Source organism: Sturnira hondurensis, unplaced genomic scaffold (assembly GCF_014824575.4).
Source record: "Sturnira hondurensis isolate 20B ecotype Veracruz unplaced genomic scaffold, ASM1482457v3 Scaffold0015509, whole genome shotgun sequence".
Classification (NCBI taxonomy): domain Eukaryota; kingdom Metazoa; phylum Chordata; class Mammalia; order Chiroptera; family Phyllostomidae; genus Sturnira; species Sturnira hondurensis.
The window spans coordinates 7,013,196-7,037,627 of NW_028088140.1; the positions used below are offsets into that span (position 1 = coordinate 7,013,196).

At 44.7% G+C, this 24,432-nt stretch overlaps 1 protein-coding gene across 2 annotated transcripts in view; it reads right to left on the minus strand.

The window, feature by feature from the left end:
- Nucleotides 1-866: 866 nt before the first annotated feature.
- The window catches only part of TMCC3 (transmembrane and coiled-coil domain family 3), a 265,971-nt gene continuing 242,405 nt past the window's right edge, over nucleotides 867-24,432 (minus strand). For both annotated transcript variants that reach the window (XM_037064690.1, XM_037064689.1), the window contains exons 2-4: nucleotides 10,143-11,059; nucleotides 7,711-7,846; nucleotides 867-5,250 (exon numbers count right to left, since the gene is read on the minus strand). In XM_037064690.1, coding sequence (XP_036920585.1) covers nucleotides 4,948-5,250; nucleotides 7,711-7,846; nucleotides 10,143-11,059 — 1,356 coding nt within the window. In that variant the 3' untranslated portion in view covers nucleotides 867-4,947. The remainder of the gene's footprint in view (nucleotides 5,251-7,710; nucleotides 7,847-10,142; nucleotides 11,060-24,432) is intronic.

A 24,432-nucleotide genomic window follows, 5' to 3' on the forward strand; every position in this document is an offset into this window, starting at 1 on the left:
GTGACCCCTTGTGAGGCTCCAAGAGTCATCTACCTCACAACAGCTGAGCTCCGGAAGGACTAGAGCCAATTGCTCAATATCCCTCCCTGGTTCCCAGGGCAGGTTCCAGAGTCACACCAGGTTGGGGCTGAAGTAACAACTCCACAGAGAGCTGCTGCACGACACTGTGAGTTATTCAACCTCAGCTTTCTCATGTGTTAAGCAGGGACAACAGTGCCTGTCTTACTGAGAGTTGGAACAATTACATCGGACATTGTATGCGAAGCATCGGGCACAGAGCATTATATATAGCAAATGCTCAAAGAATGTTAGCTGTCATCCCATGTCGACGAAAGGCCAGAAAGGTGTGGTTTGGTATCACCACAGTCCTTCTGTGTCCTATAAACTTCTCCATCTCAGTGGTCATACCTATTAGAAGGTAACTCCCTCCCCACTGGGGCTTGAGTATGGGCTGCCTATCACACACCAACAACTTTTCATGAAATAGGCTTGGAATTAGCTTAAATGTTGATTATAAGGGGTGAGGGAAGGAGGAATAAATAGGCAGAACACAGTCTTTTTAGATGTGAAACTATTCCGTAAGATACTGTAGTGGTGAATACCAAGTAAGAGAAGGTGCAAGAGTGAACCGTAATGTGAGCTATGGACTTTGGGAGATGATGAAGTGTCCATGCAGGCTCATTAACTGTACCAAGGGTGCCCTCTGGTGGGGTCGTTGGTACCAGGGAGGCCGTGCCCGTGTGGGGACAGGGTATATGGGGAATCTCTGTACCTTCCCATCAAGTTTGCTTGAAATAAAGTCTATTTAAAAAATCAGGGACACACACACACACAAACTGCTGTTGATACTGACTCTGACAAACGGGAAAATTTAAGAAATCTAGCTCTTTATTTAACATCAAAGCTAACATCAAGTGTTTATTTAAAAAAAATAATGGCACCGGCTTTGAATGGGGTGATCTGCAGAGAACTTACAGTCTCAGGCTGACATGAATTTAGTATCCCACACGACGAAAATTATGCGATGGGCCACACAATAAACATTTCCAGTTTTTACTTTCAGAGCCACTATCTACTGCTTAAACATGAACACACAGCACATTTTGTGGAAACAAACATTTCTCTTAGGACAAACACAGCGAGACATGTTTTAAATACATAAATTAAAATTGCCACACATAAATCATTCCCAAAACAATTCAGGCACATTACTTTCCAGCTTCTTAGAAACAGAGAAATTGTAGTGACTTTAGAAAATTATAAGTTAATTCTGCTTTGTATCTTACGGGTTTCAAATACTTATTAACTATACCATTTTCTTAAACTTCGTAACCACTTCTGAGGTAAACAGGCCAATCTCACTGTTTTTGGTGACTTGTTTTTTTTTTAGATCAACTCTTTCCTTAGCACATATGCTAAATTCCTTGAAATACCTTGCTCCAGATAAAGCCCCGAATTTTAAATAGTGCCACTTTGTCCTACCACTGGATCCTCAACATTATGCAAATACGCAAAATAGGTTTATTTAACTACTCACATTCATATTAATAAGTATAATTAAATGTTTTCCCACACCAATACAACTATATTTGGTTTCAGTGCAAAAGAAATGTTCCCATTCAATGCAAAATAACTTGGTATTTAAAATCCAAACAAAAAGGACAAAAGTAGTTCGCTGCCCCAGGGAGCCAGTTCCCAGCACTATTACCGAACCCACTCTGAAACGTCATGTGCTGGAGGAATGGAAGGGTGATGAACATGCCCCGGGGGGCAGCACTTCAGTGAAAACAGGAACAACAAAGCAGGAGAGGGGCTAAACTCCCAGGGACACTAAGTGGCAGACACGGGTGACGCAGCAGGGAGGGAGGAGCTCCGATTTCAGTCTACCAGACAGTGGCGACCATGTAAGTGACAATGGCCCGTGCCAGAAACTTTCACTGCCCAGATCAGCACTACGGGACTTTTATTTACTGCCTCTTTGTTGTGGCTTTAAATGTTTATTTTTGGGGGGGGATAGTGTTCTGCTCTGGCTTAATCATACTCAAAATACAAGCTGGAATGGCAAATTAAAAACCCATAAGGGTTTTTGTTTTCTCCTCAGCAAACTATCATCATCCTGGCAATCATGACAATGATGTCACCAAACACCCCAGGGCCAGAATCCCACGTCCAGGATCTGAAATGGCTCAGCGAGTTCACTCAGCAGGTGCTCACCCAGCCCACAGCTGGCTTCAGCAGGGATGCACAAGGCACTCACTGCCAGTGCGAGGTGGGGAAAGGGGCTGGTTGGCTTCAGTGTAAATTAAATATCCAGTTCCAGGACAGGTCATGGCTTGAGCACTATCTTAATTGTATACTTAAATAACACTTTATTTAATTTCCGTATGCAGTGCAGAAAACAGGCAGTGGGAGGGGTTATGCCTCAAGAAGAGAATAATAAACGACAGAGAGTAAACACACCCTGTGGGTGTACCATTTATTAGAAGGCTTCATGAACTTTCAACAAAACTCTACAATAAATATGCCATGTAGGTTGAGCATATCCAAGTGAGAACAAGCTAATCCACTGTCTAATGAGAATCACCAAAAATATGAACTCTGTAAAAAAAAAAAAAACAACTCACGGTGAGGTGCAATGATTTAGGCACTATGCTGTTTCAGACCAGCCAGTTCCTGCAGCTTCCCCGCTGCTCCAGACTGCAGGGGTTGGAGTGTGCAGCTCCCCAACTTCCTTCACCTCTCTCACCACACTGACCGCAGGTCTGGGAAGTGTCGCAGCAAACGTGCCGGGCTGAGCCACGGAGTGGCATGTGCTGGTGGGAGGAGGTTGGTGTCTTGTTTGTTCAGGAGATTTCCCAGATGCCCCAGAACCCTTGGCTCAGGGCTGGAGCTCTCACCCACTCTTGCTGAGCCACCCCAGGCCCTGGCGTGGCACAGTGCTGCGGAAGGTTCACAGACATCAAGAGGGGCCCCCCCGGGACCCAGCCGGATGCAAGTATGTACATTACACCCAGCCCCCGGCCTCTGGGGAGGCTGATGCCCACAGGTAAAGGGAGTGCTGGCCATTGAAATATAAACGCAGAAGGAAGTGTGCCATTCTCACTCGCTGTCTTCCCTGGACCTGGAACCTGTCTCTGTCCCCTGGATTTGATGGATCGCAGTGTATTTACAGCAAACTTGGCAGACCCAGGGAAAGCCTGCAGGTGACAGGAGACAGCCATGAGATGCTGGTGGGACTAGTAACTCCCTCTTCCCTGAATCCAAAATACTTCACAGCCAGTGATTTCAAGAAATTGTGTTTATTGTCTTAAAAAGCTCGTGTCTGGAATTAGGTGATGGTGAGAGCTGTATAAGTTTGTGAACTGATTAAAATCACTCCATTATAACCCTAAAAAATGCAGAAAGGTTGTGTTGTGAGACTCACACCTCAGACTTGCACTAAGTGCATAAAGACTCTGCTCTCTCAAACCGTGGTTCACCATCACATTTTTTTCAGGAGATTTCCCTAAAAGCAGCTGTTTGCAAAACATTGCACTTACTTCAAATCCAGATCATTTGGCATTTTCTAGAAGAAATGTACACCAACATGCATCTTTATGCCTCAGATAATGAAGGTGGAGGGTGAGAGCCTAGAGAGCAGTTTCCTCTCATGTGGACAGAGGGACAGATTTAACGGGCAGTGTCACACATCCCCCAAATAGGCCAAAGACGCTGCCCTCGTGGGAATGTGGGGAATGTCACCACTGCTATCCCAGGACTTACTTTCAGTGAGATCCTAGAAGACAGATGGCAACACTGGCTCAGACATGGTATCTAATGTAGTCAGGGTCCTGAGTGGACCCTCTCGATCTTCATCCAGGTGAAGGGCTCCCGCCCATGTAGCTGCCATCCAGTCAGACACATGTCTTACTTCCTCCTGCTTCCAGTGTTCCTACCTTAGTGCACTTCAGCTTTAGAAACCATGATGCAGTTTGCCCTCTTAATAAAAAACCCGCATCACAAGCAGCATATGTTTTCATTTACTGAGGGAGCTTCGCAACCCCACACAGACCTGCAAATAAAGTGAGTCACACCCCCACGGGGATTATCAAAATCAAGGTGTGCGGAATTACAAACCTCCAGAGTAATGCTCACAGGACTCCCATGTTAAAGCTGCAGTCTGATGAGGGATTGGAAGCATTTCTCTGTGCTTTGGAGGCTGGGCATTTGGCAGCCGGTTAAGACGCAGTCAGGTGTGTGGCTCCAAGGACACGAGAAGGCAGAAGCCTCATTCACACACCCTCGTGGCTTACCATTTAAAGTGCAACAGAGCAACTAAGGTGGACTTTGGGTGAATACATGGTATAAAATAAGATTTCCATGTCTCAGAGAGTCACACGTAAATGACCACTGTGGACACTGGGCACATGCAGGACCTACAGCCAACTGCAGACTATCGGGGTGGATCACACGGGGATGTCCTGCACTTCCATCAGCTGTGAGTGTTGGACACAGTCAGTGCCGGGGCCTCCTCCCTGCCCTGATACGTGCCACACCCGTGCTGCTTACAGGACTTGGGGAAGCATGGCCACTAACCACAGTGAGCTCAATTTTGACAAAGACTTGAGAGAGAGAGACTGAACTTCCCTTTTCTTCTGAGCCACTAATCATGCCAAGTGCTCAACAACCGGAGGTCTACCACACTGGGAGAGTCAGGCAGGCGGGGAATCTGGTCTAATTAAGGCAGTGAGCAGTGTGGGTGAGCTTCTGAAACAGACGCATGTTAACCAGCACAGGGACTGAGGACTGAGCTGGTGACTGCTACCGAGTTAAGAAAATTGTAGTTATTTACAACGCAGCCCCAGGCCTTCCGGCAATCTTCAGTTGGCGCAACTGTTCATTTCAAAATTTGGTAGTATGCACAGAGTTCTCTTTAAAATAAAAACTTGAAGATAGGAATCAGTGGCTTCATCTGGGTATTATTATCCTTTCTATGGCACACAGAATATGGTCCCAGTTTTTACAAAATATTGCAAGAAGAGTCACAGCAAAGAAGGTGCCAAGAATGTGGAAGCGGCTCTTCATCATGGGTGAGACAAACTTTGCGATGGTGGACACGCACACCAAGATGACAGTCATGAAGGCCAGGACCACGTTGATGCACTTCCCCAGGAGAACTTTGGCATTCACCGTGTCTGTCTGCAGAGTTTGCTGCTCCTGCTGGTGCAGCTCCAGCTTAGAAATGCGAGTCTGGCAGGATTCCAAGGCTTCCTGTGGGCAAAAGCGAGAGCAAGGATCAAATGCTGTGAGGTCACGGGCAACATGTGAGCGTCTGCCTGGAAGTGCATGCAAGCCCCCCAGCTGAGAACACTTGGTGCCAAGGCAGCTTCATGTAACCCGGCTTACAATGGTGACAACGATGATGACAGTGACGACCAGGACAGCAAAGAAATAAAATAAATGAGCCTCCCCACTCCCGCCCCTCCTCACCGGTGGCTCTCTCAGTCATCTTTCAGGTCTCCCACCAATTGTCACGTCCTGAGGGGAGCCTTCTGGACCTGTTAGATTATGCCAAGCCTCCCTGCTGTCCTCTTCCCCAGCCAAGGGGCCCCGGCTGCATGAGGCAGAGGACAGGCCCCCAGCACCACACGAGGAGCCATGAGGACCAGGCAGCGGGTGCTGTACACCAGCTGAACACTCAGGAGATGGGGTCATGGGATATGAAGCTTGAAAGAGAAAAACCTGTAATCTCTTGAGAGGAAGGGACCTAAGTAGAGGCGGTACAGTGAGCCCCTTCCAGTTCGCTAGCCTACTGCCTAACTCATTCACCAACACGTTTGCTCAGTTGAAACACAGTCATCATTTTAGGGTTGAAACAGCAGAATGGCTGTAACATGATTTGCTTTTCTTCTGCTGAATATACTCTATGGGCCAAAGAACGGGGTTCGCTGTTACTACATGACTTTCATTACGAAAGCTACCAGCAGAAAGGGTAAAACTTCTTTCAATCTTCACATTCTAAAAAATGCTGACTCTCCAAAATGACGGGCAAGTGCCCCGGAAATCATGCATTCGCTTCAAACACCTGGGCCCAGGGTGTCCTTCATTTTGGACAAGGCATGGAAAAGGTGATAGAACAAGACAAGAGATCAATATTTTAGGCAAATTCATTCATATTTAATTGGCTAGATGAATTACATATATTAATAGAATTGCCTTAGAATTGCTACCAAATTTTTATTACTAAAAGAAAAATTCAAAAACAACCCCAAGCAATGCGTTGTAAGGAACTTTAGCCACAGCACCCACTAGAAGACACTCAGGCCCACAGCCTTTAGTGCTTCCTCGAGCCCAGTATTTAACTTATTGGGGATAAAGACAAAGGAAAGGATTACCTTTTACACTCTTTTAACTGGGAATTCAGGGTTAAAAAACAAACAAACCCAATACTCATTTGCTTAAAATAACCACAAACCCTTGCATCCCCATAGGCTGTAGCCACCCCTACCTATACTAGCCCATCCCCTCGAACCACCCTGCCTCTGAGAATGAAAGAAACCAGAAAAAAGGACAAAGTCAAGCTAAAAGCCCAGGGACATATGTACTCACCAACATAACAAAAAGAATGGTCAGCATTTATTTCCTAACTGCTTATGTGTCAGGCAAAGATTTAAGTACTTTAAGTTATCATCCCATTTATCTTCTGGACAACCTCGGGAAATAGAGCTCATTACTATTTCCATTTTATAGATGAGGAAACTGAGGCACAGAGAGCTGACTTGTCACACGGAAAGTACGAGGGCCAGGATTCTATCGATCATAACAAGAAAGACCCTCCAGTTACTCACGGAGACGTCCTTTTGCACTTACAGAATAGAGATGGAACTGGAACAGGCTGAAATGACTTCCAGAGTCCCTCCCTTGATCTTACCCATTCATCCCTCAAGTATGTTTCTTTAAAAAAGGTAGAACAGTATTAACCCAAACTATCCCCTAGATAAAAATAGTACTATCATGTGGTCCAGCAGTCCCATTTTTAGGTATGTACCCAAAGGGAATACAATCAGTATCTAGAGAGGTATCTGCACCCCCCTGGTCACTGCAGCAGGATTTACAATAGCCAAGCCATGGAAACAAACTGAGTGCCTACTGATGAGTGAATAAAGAAAATGTGGTATTCTCTCTGTAACGGAATACTATGCAGCCATGAGTAAGAAGGAAATACCATCATTTGCAACAACATACATTGTTCTAGAGGGTATTAAGCTAAGTGAAATAAGTCAGAGAAAGATAAATACTATATGATCTCACATGTTGAATCTAAAAAACCTGAACTCATAGAAACAGGGGACAGACTGGTAGTTGCCAGAGGTGGGGAGTGGGGGCAAATGGGTGAGGCAGTGAAAAGATATAAACTTCCAATTATCAGAGCAATATGTGTTTTATGTATTAAAATTTGAAAAATTTTTGGTTGTGTGAAGAAAGTAGGGTAGAGATGAGGAGCTTGGGGGTAGAAAATAAATATTAACTACTTGAGGCAGAAAGTAAACAGAATATAGCTTTGTTACTCAGTAATGTCTGTAGCATGAGTTATTGGGGTAAATAAGGTGAAGAAACGTTTGCTCCATGAGCCAGAAATCCTTTAGAGCTCAGGGCTAATGTACTTGGTTTGTGAGATGCATTAGCGGCTGGGCAGTGCCCGTGGAGCACCTACTGACAGAGGACAGGCACCTGGATGTCCTGTGAGCGCTCGTAGGCCTGGTAGGCCACCTTCTCCTCGATGCTGGCCAGCTCCTGCTTCAGGTCGGCCATCTCGTGCTGATGCAGGTCCGTCAGGTCATGGAGCTGGTCTTCCAGTCGCTCATACCTTTGTAAACAGAGGAGCAATTCTGAGCAAGACATTTCAAAGGTGTTCCAACAGCACATTCTAGAACAATGTCCTTCATATCTCACTGCTGTCAGTGCCCCTTGGCTTGTTTTCATCTCCTGGTGACTGTGTTTCCAAAAGAAACATCTAGCTGTGGGAACACTGACTTCCAGTTCAGAAAAGACCGGCCTCTGCAGGCCTGACTCCGTCCTCAGCGTGGAGGTTTCGCACAAAGCAAATCTGGCTTGTCCACCTAGGTCAGACCAGCACCGCGGCGGGCAGCGATGACGACAGCACTGACCTCAGCAGTGATACCTACACCATGGCTGGTCAGGAAGCAGCGCTGTCTGGACTCCCGCTCAAAACAGGGACCCGCAGGCATCCCGGTGCCCCTCCCTCCTCCACCCCACGGTGCCCAGTGGTTCACGGGCACAGCTGTCAGGCACCAGAGTGCCCACGAGGAAAGAACCAGTCACTATGCTGGAGCCAATCCCACTAGTCCCGGTGCACACGTTAATTCTGAAGACATGTTTCAGCTCTTGGGACTTAAACTCCTATCCATTATAGATGGCTTCTCAGGTGGCATTTCCAAAAGTCTGAGGTAACAAAGATCCCCATTCTCAGTCCTCACCCCCTTCAGAGAAGAGGGATTTGTTTTATATTTACATAAGCTTATGTTTATTTTGAAACAGAAGGCACTATTGGGGAAGATGTGTTAGCTTGAAATGACGCTGATCAATGCCAGTTTTAGCATGCTTATTATATAGAACACCTGATCATTTTTTTAAGTGAAACAAAATTACATATTTAAGCTTATTCTCAGGGAGGACTTCACAGGTGCCCCATGTTGGTGTTATAAACAAGCCTTTCGAAGAATGCTTAACGTATGCAATACAGCCAGTGGCTAAATCATGGAGATCACAAATACAACTACATTAGCAAATGAGAACAAACACTTTCCTAAATGTATGTAAATGTGTATTTGTGACTTGGGATAAAGTTTGGATCCAAAGAGCACTATATCCCAAACCATTCTAACAGAATTAAGGTTAATTTTTTTGGGAAAATTTATGACTCAAAAATATTTCTTGTGTGATAAAGAAACCAAAGTCAAAGATTATGATGAAGGTTTAAAAAATGATTTCATAAAATCTAAGCTGAAAAAAAGCCACATTCCTAAATTAATAGATATATAAAAACATGTATCAAATATAAAACATGTAAGTTAAATTTAAAGTTGAAATCTTACAATATTACATATTATTAAACATGTACTATTAAATAATATATTATTAAATAAAAATATATTATATATATTATAATATGTAATATATATAGTCACTTCTTAATCTATATTTTTATAAGTCAACATATTCATTTTGACCAAAAAACCTTCGGAGAATTTTTATCGGGAAAATGGTGGAAAATCACTTTATATTTGGTCATATACAGTTTTTTTTTTTTTTTTTTTAGATTTTATTTATCTTTAGAGGGGAAGGGAAGGAGAGAGGAAGAGAAACATCAATGTATGGTTGCCTCTCGTGCGCCCCCTGCTGGGAACTGGCCTGCAACCCAGCCACGTGCCCTGACTGGGAATCGAACCATGGTCCTTTCATATACAGTTTTTATTAACATATAAAAGCCAGCCTAAAAAAATCTGACTTTTAAAATTAGCCAATACAGGGTGGGACAAAAGTAGGATTACAGTTGGTTACATGGAAAATAATATAAAAATCAATAAATAATAAGAATAAACTCTGTGTTTCATGAACTCACAAGTGTAAATATACTGTTTTCCCTACCATGTATAATCCACAGATTGGACATTTATACTCTGATCTTAAAATTTCCTTCGAACACTCTTCATTTAGGGGGAAAAGTTTAATGAGCAAGATACAGTAGGTAAAAAAATATGCTATATAAAGACTTTAACACTGATGTACTAAATAAAATCTACTAATTCATTGTTGGACAGTGAATTAGTTTTTCATTTGATAGTTATTAGAATGAAACTACAGATCAAATACAGATCTATGAACTAGTGTAATAAAACTTCCCAACAGAAGTTCCTGAATCAGGAGCTTAATATGCACATGAGTCACAGACCCACGCATAAAATGTCTTTCTCTAAACTGTCAAGTAGGAAGTACGGAAAAAACTACTGATCCCTAAACGCCTTTTGACCCACATTCTTCTCTGTGAAAAGCGCAACCATCAGCATATCCCTGTTGAACAATCTCTCTGCAGTTAGTAACTCATGCCTCCAAGTACATTCTAAAAGAACAGTCTAAAATACCTGTATCTCTCCTCTTGCAGGGTCTGAGAAATAAAACCATATTCTCTCTTAAATTGCACTTTCAGTGCCTCGATGTCCTTGGCCAGCTGTGTCTGGGTATCCTTGATCTCCCTCAGTTCCTCCAGGATCATGGTGAGCTTCCCCTGGCTGTCCAGTGTGCCCGCTCCACCGGCCCCGAACGACTGGTTCCCGTTACTGTCTGCCGAGCCTGACGTGCCGCTCGAACACTCGTCGTCGCTGCCATACTTGGGTTTGTCCACGATGGTTGCACTGCCGCCATAGCCCCTGGAACTTGCCTCAGGCCTAAACTCCTCTAAGGAATTTTTTAAGTGAGCAATGTTGTCTGCGCTGCCAAACTTATTCCGGATCAAGTTGGCAAACTCTCTAGACTTACTGAAGACAAATACAGGCGGAGTGAGGGAGACCCCTGGCATGCCCGACTTACTGCTCTCCATGCTGTGCGGGGCAGTTCGAGACTTGGCGTGGGCATCTTTCAGAGAGTGTTGGATGTCCTTCAGGTTGTCTTTGGAAATGTCCTTTGAGCTTCTGGAGGCTCCGTTCTGTTCGATCTCCTTGAGCTTTTTGTGGTACTGCTCTAACTTCTTCTGCAGCTGGGCAATGGAATGAGCTGATTTCTGATTCTTCTTCTCAAAGACCTGTTTGATACGGCCGGCCTGCTGTTTGTCGGCGCTGCTGACTAGTTTCAGATACTCGGCAACATTCCCATCACGTGATGTCTGCTCGATTTTGATCTGCTCTGTCACCTTAAGAATTTTCTGTTTCAGGCTGTCTGCACTTAGTTTGACCTTGTGGAAGTCCAGGATGCCATCTGGTACATCAAAGTTGAGGTTGGTGTCCGACCCGCCTCGGCGTATGTTCAGGGGCAGGCTTAGGGTAGTCATGTCATGTCGTTCTACCTGAAAAAGACAGGGCAGAAGGAGAACTGTAAGGTTTGAAGTCTAAGAGACAGTGACTGTGATAAAATCTGTATACACACAACAGACATACGTCAAGTCCCAGATTTTCAAAAAACTCCCCACGGTCCTCTCAGGTGGAACCCAGAACAGCCCAACTCCTTCCCACATCCGTGCACTAACTGTGAGAGTCAGATCTCCCAGGGTTTCCAGTGTTCTGTCTGATAAGATGGCAACTTCTGGTTGCCAGAGTAGAAGTGCATAATGGAATGAGGTCACCAGTCAGTCCTGGTTTCCCAAAGTGCCCGGGGAGCCAGGATACCTGCCATACCCACTCACAGTGAACCTCGCCATTGTGGAAAGTGCATCCAATTCAGAACTCAGTCATTTAATAGGAGAATGAAAAAAAGGAAGAAATAAAGAATAAAGAAAGTAAAGTTCCAGGAGATACATTCATCTATATAAGAAATTTTCTTAATGAAGTCATTAAGCAGATGTGATGAAATAATATGGTGCAAGATTAATTTTAATAATTGACTAACACAGCAATAGTATTTAGATGTGGAAACAACCACAAACCACAACCAAAGTGATTTCATAAAACAATACTAATGCTAAGACCATATGAAATAGTTTCTCATTCAAGGGCCACCTGGGGAAGAGAACTGCAAAGTTGAGCATCTTGGCAGGGGCGGCAGGGGCGGGCGGGGTGACGACAGGGGTGTTGGTCCTGCTCTAGAAGGGAAGACAAATGCGGACTGTGCACCAGACACTGTGGATGTTCATAGGGTTGTCTTGTTTGATTCTCATGACCAAGCCTGGCAAAGAATGTGTCAGAGCCACATAGGGAGTAGAACCTGAGACATAAAGGAGTCAGATGTGGATTGAATCACCCTAACTCGGGTCCTCTTTCCAGTCAGGACACATTATGACCTGTGTCCCCAGAGGACTAAAAAGAGGTCTTTGCCATGTCTGAATACATTCTCTAAACAAAGATTCCTAAGATCTAAACTGAAGCATCTTATTTGTCAAGTTAACAACACTTTGATTATAATAATGCCTTGATATAAAGTCTCAAGTGGGAGATAAGATAATACGCAGCCCAAGTTACCTTTTTTTTAGGAGGATAGTATGCTGACATAGTAAAAAATTTATAAATTAATAACTCAAAAAACCTCATATTGCCTAAGTGGCTGAGATTCAAATGAGGACTGTTGCCAACAGCAAACATGAACAGCCTGGGTTGGAAAAATCCAACCTAGTGCTGCTTTCCAGAGCAGGGAGCCCAGCGGCACAGTGGGACACAAGCCCAGGCTGGTGGGTCAGGCCTCCTTCATGCCTTAGGGAAGTTTACCAATATTTCATGGCCTCTCTCTTCCCACACACAACTTTGCCATGCATCAGCGACACAGGTGGTTTTATTGGGCACAAGAGCATCAGGCTGAATAGCACTAAACGCCAAATCACTATCAGACTAGAGAAGAGGATATATGAGAAGAGGATAAAGGAACTGTGACTTCACCTGGCCAAGACGGAGGGATGGGTGTAGGGACTAAAGAAGATATATAATAATCATCAAGTCCTAGAGACATGGGCAGAGAAAACACAAGGAAGCTATGTATCGATCTATGGTTCCCCAGCAGACCCCAAAAAGAATAGGCTCAAATTACAGTAATAAAGAATGTCTAAACCCAGCAAATGTTTATTTTGGCCAGATAGGCTACTGGTACAATCATGAGGCTGGGAAGTTGATCGTAATAAAGATGTCTAATCTAATCATGCTTCTCTACTTTTCAGAAATTTTGGCTCCCAAATGCCTTTCAAATAACACAACCTGGCCACTGTAAGGCCACAGCTTACCTTTCAGGCTTTGCCTGTACCTGATGGATGCCAGTCATCTTGAGGGAACCATGCAACCCGAAGTTCCGCAGAATATCTATATGAACCTCCCACGGCCTTCCTCCTGTGTCGAATACTGACATGCCTACCACCCATCCATCTCTGCTAATGAAAACCCTATATCCGCTGCAGGATTCATTTCAAATGCCGTCTCTTCTACGAAGATTTTCCGGGTCCCACTGGAAAGCTGCCTTTCCTTCCCGTGGCCCCCATGGTGCCTCTGCAGCACCACTCTGCTCCTTCGTCACCCACGCAAGGGCTCGGGCCCCCACAGGGTGCAGGCTCCTCAGGGGAGAGACGGCTCACACCCAAGTCCAGCCTGCACTAGCACCAACCCTCATTCACAGGGGGTTGTCAATAAATGTCTGCTGAACCACAATGACATCATTCTCCACTGTTCAGGAGTCTACCCTGAAGTCATTTAAGATACATTTTAGTAGAATCAAAAAGTGATTTCGGAAAGATGTTTCCTAATACCCAGGTCATAAATTCTATATCACTTCATGCTGATTCAAGTAAATGAAGATCAATGTATAACAACATACACAAACACAAATAAGGGCTTTTAAGTACAATTTATACTCAGAAAAGAGAACATTTGTTATGTATAAAACTATGAATTGCCGCAAACCAAACACATTACGTAACTAGGACCCAGTTAAAAAAGAAAAACAGAACAGAAACTTCCTCATGCCCCCGTCGGTCATACAACTACATCACCCCCACCTCCAAGGTAACCCGAACCATCTTCAGCATTCTTGTCTTTTTTTTCACTCTACATTGTTTGTGAGATTCATAGAAACTTGCTCTTGCTCTCCTTGTGCTCACTAGAATAGATTAAGCTATTAAAAAACCCCCAACCAACCTGCTTGGCATTCTCAACTAAGAGGCCCACCACCACACCTGAAGACACAGAGGAAGTCATCACCTGCTCCTGCTTCCCCATCCACACCGCAGCTGGCCACCCAGCCACTCTGGCACCTCCACACAGCGGCCTCACTCTCTCCTACGCTGCTGGGCCAGGACAGCCTCATACACACAGGAACATTCACACACACAGGGCTGGCTGACTTCTGGCTCACTTAGGGTCACAACAATGCTTGGCGGGTCCTCAAGAATCCAAGTTGAGGGAAGCTGCGGCATTTAAAGCTCAAATCAATCACTCTCACTGCTCGTCAGCAAAATTGTTAGAAATGTTTGATAAAGGTGAAAACTGGACCTACTGCTGGGCCACTCCTTGCAGCCCCACCTCTGCGGGGCAATTAAGAGTCAGCAAACACCAGGTGCCTATATACTCCCTGAACACAAACTGCAAGTTCATGTACGTGCTGGGAAGAAAGCCATGCGAGTCCTCTGTCCGACCTTCCATCCAGACTTGGCACCGAGAGCAACAGTGAGCTGTTTCAGGGCTGAGGCATGGGGAAAGGACAAAGGCGCACACATCCCTGGAGCCAGCGTGCATGTGGACTGTGTGGGTCAGGAGACATGCTCCAATTTTGGCACTGACATTTACCAGCTACACTGTTCTAGGTAAATCAAATCACGTCTGTGATTTTAGATCCCAATCTACAGACTAAGGAGATAGAAGCAGACTACTCAGCGCTAACACTGCAAAATTCCATGGAAAGTAACCCAGTCCGTGCAATGTGCCTTTAATGTGAGACAGTATCACGGAGTAGTCATGGCCCAGAGCTCTGGAGGCAGACTGCTTTGCTTTCCATCTCGGCACCTCTCTTATGAGCCGTGTGCCCTTGGAGAAGTGACTTAGCCTCTCTATGCCTCAGTTTCCTCTTCTGTAAAATGGAGATGAGTCTTCAAAGGGTTGTTGTGAGGAAAAATAAGATAATGCACATAACATGCTTAAAGACTTCCTCGCACAGAGAATGGTTCCAATATTTGCTACTGTTATCATTCCAATTTCATTTAAAAATGTAGTTACACGTAAAAACGAAAAGGAACAATGCTTATTTTTGTGCCATGGGGTTATGAAGAGTCATTCTTTTTATTATGCTTTCATACATTCGTTCCAATTTAAAAAAAATAATAAACCTGAATTACTGTTATGGCAGAAAAGATGCTATTTTCTAAAATGACTGCTAGCCTCTTTCAGTTCTCAGAATTACTTGGCTATTATTACCTTACATGAAAGGCGGAACTCCAGCAGCCCAGTGAAAGCCATTTCTAATAATGTTTTCCTTCAGGCAGTAGACACATCTCCACTGTCACCTCAATGTTCTGGAACAAAGGCTAAGGAAAAGCCAAAGCCCTGGACAGACGTCAAAAACTGACACTGAGTCATCTCTGCAACAGTCCAAGCCTCCAGCACAACGTTAAGTGAGCTGCACTCACTCCACTCCATCATTACCGGGGCGGCTCGAACACACTGTTCAGGCGCTGCCCCCCCAGAGCTCCAGAGGGAGAGGAATGAAAAAGGAAGGACAGCACATGCACAGGCACACCACCCAAACTGGTGGGGGGCAGGGAGGGGCTCTTGTGGACTCCTGGACGGCGTGGACCGAGGCAGGAGTCTCCTGAGGCTCTGGGAGTCACTGGGGGTCAGCATGTACAGGGGCACAGAGAGACAGCAGAGTGAGGGGAGGGATAACAATGGCCTGCTTAGTCCCCAAGCCAGGTACAATGAGCCTCTGCTTAAAGAAAACCTGCTTGAGCTCAGTCACATGAGGAAAGAATTCGGCACGTCAACACCAGGCAATGGATATTTCATAGCACACCTGAGGGCGGCTCTACAGACAGGCCTGCGTGGAGCCGCATGTGCCGTACTCAGCCTTTGCCAGGTCTTTGTGGTCCAGGGTTCTGAGTCCACGCAGCTGGCATTCTGTACTCACTGGAGCTGAAATCTAACTTCACGTCCGGAGTGAAGGCTGCTCGCGTGGTGTGCCACTCAGAATGTGCTAGGCTTTGCTGCAGTTACCAAAAATGTCAAAATATCGATGGCTTAAAAGGAAGTTTATCTCTTACTCAGGCTAACAAATCTGCTGTCAGCTGAGAGACCCAGGCTGTGATGCAGCCTCTGCCACCGAGGACGTTGCTGGTGGTCACAGCAGAGCAGGGAGCCTGGTGAACCGCCCACTGGCTCCTAGAAGCTTCTGCCAGAAGGGACGCCCGTGACTTCTCCACTCAATGCGCTGGCCCCACGGGAAGGACAGGTCAGGACAGTACGATCCTACCACATACCCGGGAGAAACATTTCCTATTAGTGGCATGTGCAGTATCTTATTTGTTAAAAACTCAGACAGGTTTTACTGTTAGTACTATTTTACAAATAAGGAAACTAGGCACAGAGTTCAGTAAACTGTCTCAGGCACACAGCTTATAAATGGCAGAGTGAGGACTGAAATCTGCTCACAGCCCCAGAGCCTGGCCCCCTGACTTGAATGACTGAGTACTTTTACTACGAGTCAGACCTTGTGCTAAAGACTTTTTAAATACATTCATATATTACCTACACCAACCCTCTCTTATTAAAAAAGCAAGGCTTATGAAGATCACATGTGTTCCCCAAGGTCCCTGGGTAGTAAACAGCTAGCCGGGGCCCAACTTAGGTACATAAAATATGCCAGACTTTGAGAGATCTGTACAGCTCAGCCACAGGTCATGTGGGAGTCCATTCTGCAGTGTCCCCGACATGGTTATCCAGACCTGTGTGGAAGCGTTGGGCTTGGTTTAGACTGCTCTGTCAGAAAATTCTCCCTGAGGCTGACCTTGAACTCATCATTCATGTAACTTCCTACCCAACTTCCATCATCCATAGCCCTGGTGTCAGTGCCTGGAGCCACACCAGCTCAGGTTTGATACACATATAATCAACTTTTCTTTATCCATGTTCTAAAATTTAAACAGTGACTTAGGCGAAATAATTTATGAGGATAAAAATAGCTCATTGCTTTGATCAAAACCGTGCCCAGACATTTACAATCACGGAGAGAAGATAGAGAAACCAAAGGTAAGAATCAGAAATATGAGAGCAAGGACCTATGGTGAAGAAGCAGAGGTCTGACAGGCAAGGGGTGATGTCTGGACTCTGGGAAAAGGCACCTGGCAGATGAGCCTCAGGCTTGCCTGCAGGGGCGGGGAGATGCCCTGCCCTACGCTAGGTGATACTGCAGAGAAGAGGCAGGGCCCTGGAGGACCACACTTCAATTCATGCCTACGTCCTGAAGGACTTGAGCTCGATCACTTCCCTACTGGTAATGTAGCTGACACCACTGAGCCCTCTTCCCTCGTGCTTGCTGAGGTCATCTGACACACCCTGAGAAACGTCTCTCTGGGCAGCGCGCAGGGAGCCCGGGGATGCTAACCAGTCGTGGGTCCTGGCCTCAACCTCTGGGTTTTCTTGCTAAGTGAGCTAATCTGTACTGGAGACATCACTCTGAAGGCTTGAGAGATAAGCATCCTCACCAGGACATAATTAACATACCCATGGGGATACCCTCACAGAATATTCAATTCCTATATTTTAGAAGAAAGCCACTCCCCCCACTACATGCTAAAAATGAAAAAATTATAATAATCTTCTCCGAGTATCAGAAGGAGAAGTGTCAGTAAAGTGTCTGTAAGACACTTTATTATCAGTAAAGTGTCTTAGTGACGTGTTTGTTCTAATTTGTTTACACAAAGAACATTTCCTCTTGTAGTTCAAGTCTGATAATAGTACACCCTGAACCTGAAAGGAGTTCACAGTGTACAGAACGGGAATTGAGTCACTAGTTCTACCATAAAGGCTTTATTTTCCCACTCCTCTTCCTTTCCTGACATCACTGACAAAAAGAATCCATAGTGTGAAAAGTTCTATTTCTTGACTGCGGGTGAAGTGAAATCTCATCACTCCAGAATCACGGAACACTGGGGAGGGAGGCAGGGAGACAGCACCTTTGAGAGGCAACCCTTACCCACCGACACTGCTAATTAACAGCATCATCTGGTCAAGGCTCTCAGAAAACAAATCCTTCAAATATCTTCAAGCACTTACAAACACTTGATACTATAATTAAAATTAATTATCTTCTCATTAAGCCTCTATCAGGCAACAGTGGTAACCTACTTTGAGTTACATACACTAGAAAATACATATTTCTTCAATATAATTTATAACTCACACTTTCCATTAACACAAACTAATCCCTCACAAAAGTCTGACCTGGTAAAGATCTACTGTATACTGTATAATTTATATACAAGTTAAATTAAAGGAGAAAAAAAGGCCAGATTTTAAAAGACCATGCCTTGAAGGGTAGAACAGAAAGGCCATGGCAATGAAAATCAAGTAAATTATAATGAGTAGCAATGGTAGGTGAAGAACAGCCAAGGGTCCCCTGAGGGGGAAACTGTAGAGGGGTTCAAGGCAACACCCAAACAGGGCTACTTCTTTCTTTCTTTTGCAATCCTTACCAAGGATATGTTTACTGTTTATTGATTTTAGAGAGAGAGAGAGAGGAAGAGAGGAAGAGAGGAAAGGAGGAAGGGAGGAAGGGAGGGAGAAAGGGGGGAGGCGGGGGAAGAGAGAGAGAGAGAGAGAGAGAGAGAGAGAGAGAGAGAGATTGATTGGATGCCTCCCATATGCACCCTGACCAGAATGAAATTCACTACCTTTTGGTGCACAGACGATGCTCCAATGAACCAAGTCACCCAGCCAGAGCACCAAGGAGGGCTGTTTCTAAGAAGAGGAAGGAGTCTCTGGGGCTCCTACATACTTTGAAGATAGGCAGGTTTGGGAAAGGGAAGTGAGCGCCTATCATCCGACCCTCACTAAGAACTGTCTTCTGCAAGGAAGGGCTTGTGTTCCTTCTTTTGGGGAGATGGGGAGCTCTCACAGAAGAGAAGCAGGAAGCTCTAATTTTAAGACAAATGTAAAATACATGTCATTGAGGTTTTTAGCTCCCACATTTAGTAGCTAGGCAAGGGGTGAGTGGGAATCCCTGGGGCACTAAACTGATTTCTGAGGGGTTCTGGACTCTTTCTCACTCACGCTTGTTATTCCCCCATTGGTTCCTAGCAGTGCCTGTCAGCAAAACCTTCCCAGGAAGAGGACTCATTGGCTGGAGGGCTGAGAGGTGGGCATACCACATCCACTCCAAGAGAAGTGCCCCCAGGAACTGAGGGTTTAGCTGCAGTTATAAAGAAGGAGGAAAAATGATTCTCCAAGGCCCTCAGCCAGCAAGCAGAGAACGCCAGCCCTGACTGCCGGGGCCTGGGGGTGGAACCCAGGAGGGACACCAGGCTTTCTGAACTGCATTTATTCACTGCCTCCCTGACCCCCAAAACACAGCTGGTGAGCCTTCTTGGAGGGACACGTGCTTAACTAAGTTTCTGAGCGAAAGCTACAAGTTCAACACTGTCCAAGCCAGTCCATCAGTACTCCCCATCTGAAGGTCTTTGAGATGTTATGAGGGCCTCTTAGGCACATACAATGACCAACTTCTGATGAGGACCAGAAGTCAGACTTTCAGAGCTGGAAGAATCCTTAGAGGTCTCACCTGCCTCACTGCATATTTTTAGAAGAAGCTTAATAGGAACCCAAGCAACTTTTTACTTTGATCCATGCTATGTATATAATAGGTGCCCTGCAGAAAAGGGAAAGTAATTTTTCTTCTAAGTATAGCTTCTTGGATAAACACATGTAGTGAATAGGATAGGTGTGTCTACCAGATAGCAATTACCTTTCCCTCTCTGCCTTGGATGTTAGGAAGTTCAGAACTGAACTTAAGAATGACTGTTAGACCTGGTGATTTGCCCTTTTGCTTTTTACTCCTTCTTCCTCTTTCTCGCTTTCTGGATATTATTGCTATTCTATTTTCCATGTGCCTTATCGTAACCTGATCTCAGTGGAAAGAGGTGGGTGAACTTCATAGATGCTAAACATGTCATGCTGCCTGGAGACGAACACTACAGGCCACTCCCAAGCGTAACCCGGTGTGGTCAGACACACCGGACTCAACGCGACTCATGCAACAGGGTTACTACTACCTCCTGCTCCTAGGCATCCAGAGAAAGCTACACAAAGGGATACAACTGGGCCAGTGTTCTTTGAAAAGTTGCTATGCCAGACTGAGCCAGAAGCAGCATTTGATACTTGAGGCCCAAAGCACATTCCCAAGGCAAACCTAAGTCTCTAAAGTTACTACTCTCTGCAGATAAGGGTTTAGTTTGGTTCTGGTGCCAACAAATACTGGGGTGGGGGTGGAGGTGGGGGAAACATCTGTACCAGAGGATTTGTAGTACAGAATTCTGCTGCAAATGTATCAGAATACTAGTAGCCACCAGACAGGGCTCAGAAAAATCACACAGTTTTGAAAGAGCAGAAGGAAAACTATACCACTTTTTTCTTGTTTTACAATAATAAAGTCATTTGCTTTTAGCAGTTTTATTTTTTTCTAATATAAACCAGCAGCATTATCACCAAATAGCAATTAGAAATAAAAAGATGGTTTTAGTCCTACCAAAATAAATATAGCTTTACGTTTAAAGAAAAAAAAAGTTAATGTCCATGAAAAGTGCATTCAATCAACACTTCAGTAGTTATTTCTAGTAAGGAAAAGCAACCTTACTTTGAAATTGTTTTGGACCTTCAAATGAGGACAATCAATATAAAAAACCTCCTCAGGCCAAATAAAATTATCTTTTAAAATGACAGATCACATCCTATTCCTTCTGAAAAACCTTTAAAGTTCCCTAGAATAAAGTGTGAACTCCTTAGCAAAGAATTTAAAACTCTTGATCAGGGTCCTCCTATCTCAGCTATATTCCAAGAAATCTACCCACAATGATATTTTGGGCACATCTAACACAAGGCACTAGAGTAAGGTAGAAGCTTTATATACATCCTCATTTAACCCACAGCCGCACGAAGCAGGTGTCATAAGCTGTGATCTACATATAGACTTGAAAGTGGGGAGACATCAAATATTAAGTTTTGGTCACAGCTAATGGGACACAGAACCAGGATTTGCTGCAAGTTCTAAGCTGTCAACCAACATCTTGTTCCATCAGCCAATCAGCTAGCCGCCCCTGAAGGTTTCCTGTGCTTTCCTGCTTCAGTGTGTTAAACACCTGCTAGCTCCTCACCCTAGTGTGGCCTCCATGCCAATTTACCATTCAAGTACTGATTCAAACACTGTCTCTTCCTCAAAAGTTCCCATGGCCCTCAAGTCAGCTGGAACTGATTGCTTCCTTTGTGCCTGCCCCAAATCTGCCTTTACCCCTTCTATAGTGCTCATCCTTCTAGCTATAATAAATGTTTGTGTGATATCTGTCTCCCTACTATCTTGAAGCCTCAAGGGGTAGGAATGTCTAACAAATTACCCATGTCCTGCCCCACATTCCTTCCTCAATGGTACCTCAGATTCTGGTGCATGATAACAATGATTGACAAACAGCCAGCTGGGGCAGCCAGCTGTCCCTCCTGTTTACATTCTCTCAGCGGCTTGCATGGATGAAGGAGAACCTGCAGCTGAGGCTGTGCGGGATGGATGGCTTTCCAGATGGCTAACAGGCTGGCCTTGGGTTGTTGTCAGCTGTTGAATCACACCAGATCAAACCTCCAGGAAACTGGTGTGTCTCATGGCTCCAAACAGGACATAGGTAACCCGTACCAAGTGGTGAATATCGAGGCCCACACATACAAATATGGGGGTGTACTCCCTTCCTCCTGAGGTGACATTGGCCCTGAGGTTACCATTGTAACTACTGCAGGGAACGTGAGAGACTGCTCCTTCTAACACACCTATGTTTTAATTCAATCCGTTGTTTGTGATGTCAAGAAAGCAGTCTTATATTGCATTAAATAAAAAACTTTAAAAAGCAATTTACCTAATACACCAGCAAGATTATAAAGTGTAGTTCCTTGTCCCTCAGAACATAACAATTCAATAGAACGTGAACACAAAACAAAGGAAATCTTTTTATCCTCTCAAGTCTAAGACGTCGATGCCTGTTTAAAGAAGAAAAGCAGGCCTGGCCTTAAGGAGAATGGTCTGATAGAGAACAAGATCTTGGCAAAATATTTAAAATTTATTTTAAAAAGAGAAGCTACCAGTCACTAAGGACTTCCTAGGCATCACGTAATTTGTCAAATGCTTCATATATATATTTTTGCTTTCAACAATATACGATTAGAATAACTCCTCCAATCTTATAGATGGAAAAAGTACTTGTCTAAAGTCATCAGGCAAGCAAGTGGCAGAGCTGTGGTCCCCACTGGCTTCAGGGTCTGGGAGCTAATACCGTCCCCGCCTTTTACCGAGAGCCTACTGCATATACCAGATCCTTCTCTAGACATGAATGTACTTCCCAGAACCCCTGACATGTGGTTCACTTAAATCATTATGTTATCATTAAGTATCACGAAGTGGTATTTCGAACAGCAAATAGTAAATGGATTTGGACAGTTCTTGGTGCCAAAAGGCAATTATTGGAGATGTTCCCCATTTGACATTAATAAGAGAAGAGAATAGCTTAAATCCCAAGATACCTTGCATAATAAAAAATGTATGTTGTTTTGTTTTAGCCACAATGAATGATTCTAGCCTCCGCTGAATAAACCCCCTCTTCTGGCTAAAGCTCTAGTAATATTATAATCATGAGATTTTCTACAAACCAGATGTGAGTAAGAGAAGGTTTCCTTATCTTCCTTCTCCCACAGCCACAGAAGTTTAAAAGCACCAAAGATTTGTATTTCGAATAGAGAATAGTCCTCTAGGAAATATTGTTTTGTAATCTGGGAAAAAGGCGACTATGAAGAAATAAATTAAGTGTGGGTTGTGATTTTTAAGATAAACACCATGGCCCTGTTAGAAACCAAATCTGCATTTTCCCTCTGACTATAGTTCCCTTTGTCAGCAAATATAGTCAGGGCTCACTCACCACTTCTGCAGCAACCAGCCAGCTCAGATTCATGAGAAAGCCCTGATTCCAAGGCCACATGTCCTAAAACAGAGGCTATACACACTGGTAGCATACCAGTTTGTGGTTAAAAGCAGTGATTTGGAGCCAGACTGTGTAGGTTCAAACCTCAGCTCTGCCATGTTAATTTTAACATTTTGGGTGTTGGGAATGCCCTACCTGGTTTCAGAAACTGTAACCCCCCATGGCTAAGGCTGAGTGAGAGACCTGGGGACCATGAGCCACTAAAGAGACAAAGCTTAACTCCCTAGCAGGGGCATAGCCTCTGCCCTCTTTTACTTCACCCTGCTTGGCTGGTTAGCCAATGACCTGTAAGAGCCCTCAAAGGAGGGATGACCTAAGACAGGCATGGTCATGAAGGGGCCCTCAGGAAAGGACTTGGGAGCTACTGAAAAAGGGCGTGATGGACCTTCACCCCTCGGCTTTGACATAGCCTGAGTTCTAATTGTCTTCAAGAAGTCTCCTAATATCTTGGCTGCCTTACTTCCTCTGCTCAACTTAAGCCTGAAACAATGCCAGAGATGGGTACAGCCCTGCGCTGGAAAGGGTGGGTTTCCCTGGCAATCAGGCCTAAGAAAGAATGTATAAAATCCTGTGAAACCTGCTTTGCTAATACCCTCAATTTAAATGATAAGGGTCCAGGCATGAAATGAGTTTGCTCCCCACAGTTTTATGGCCCTTTAACTATCTGACCCTGACTCAGGATAAGCCCTCAGAGTTCTCTGAATGTTATCTATTGTTTAGTCATTTCTGCATGACAATGGTTGATGAGCTTTATGAATATATGCCCTGTATTCCCATGCAAATGAACCCAATAAAAGCCTATTGGGCCTGGCCCTTCTCCTTTGGGAGATGGGCCCCCTTTCTTCCCCAAGCAGATCACGCCTTGGTAGACTTAGCCTCATCCATGGTGGCTGGGGCGGGGAGGGGGGGAGATCCTGTGGGTGGAGCCTCCCCACATTTGGGTAAGTCACTCTCTCTACACCTCCATGTCCTCACGTAAAAAGACAGCAGTATCTACTTTACAGGATAACTGTGAGGATTAAATGAATTAATGATTGTGAAATGCTTGGACTGCGCCTCTCACAGAGTGAGTGCTTGAGAGTAGGCTATCATTTATTAAACCCAACATACCCCAATAAGTGGGAACTTCAGAAATTCCAGAGCCAAGCACAATGATGCTGTTGGCGCCCTGATGAAGCTCTTCTGGTAGAAGCTGAGAATAGCCCCAGCCCCACTCAGGGAAACTGCTTGGGTGTGCAGATGCATCTTACAGCAGAGAGGAAGGAGAAAAGATGAGCAGTGTCTCAAATGCATAATACCATGGGGGTCCCTTAAGGATCAAGTTTAAACATACATTAACTACACAGTAAAGGTTCAAAAAGAGATTACCTAGCATTTGAGTGATTCAACCTTTTAGAAAGGTATAGGACCTCAAATGACTACAATTTCAATCTTTTAATAAGTGGCCCTGGCTGGTGTAGCTCAGTGGATTGAGCGTGGGCCTGCGAACCACACGATCACGGTTCGATTCCCAGTCAGGGCACATGCCTGGGTTG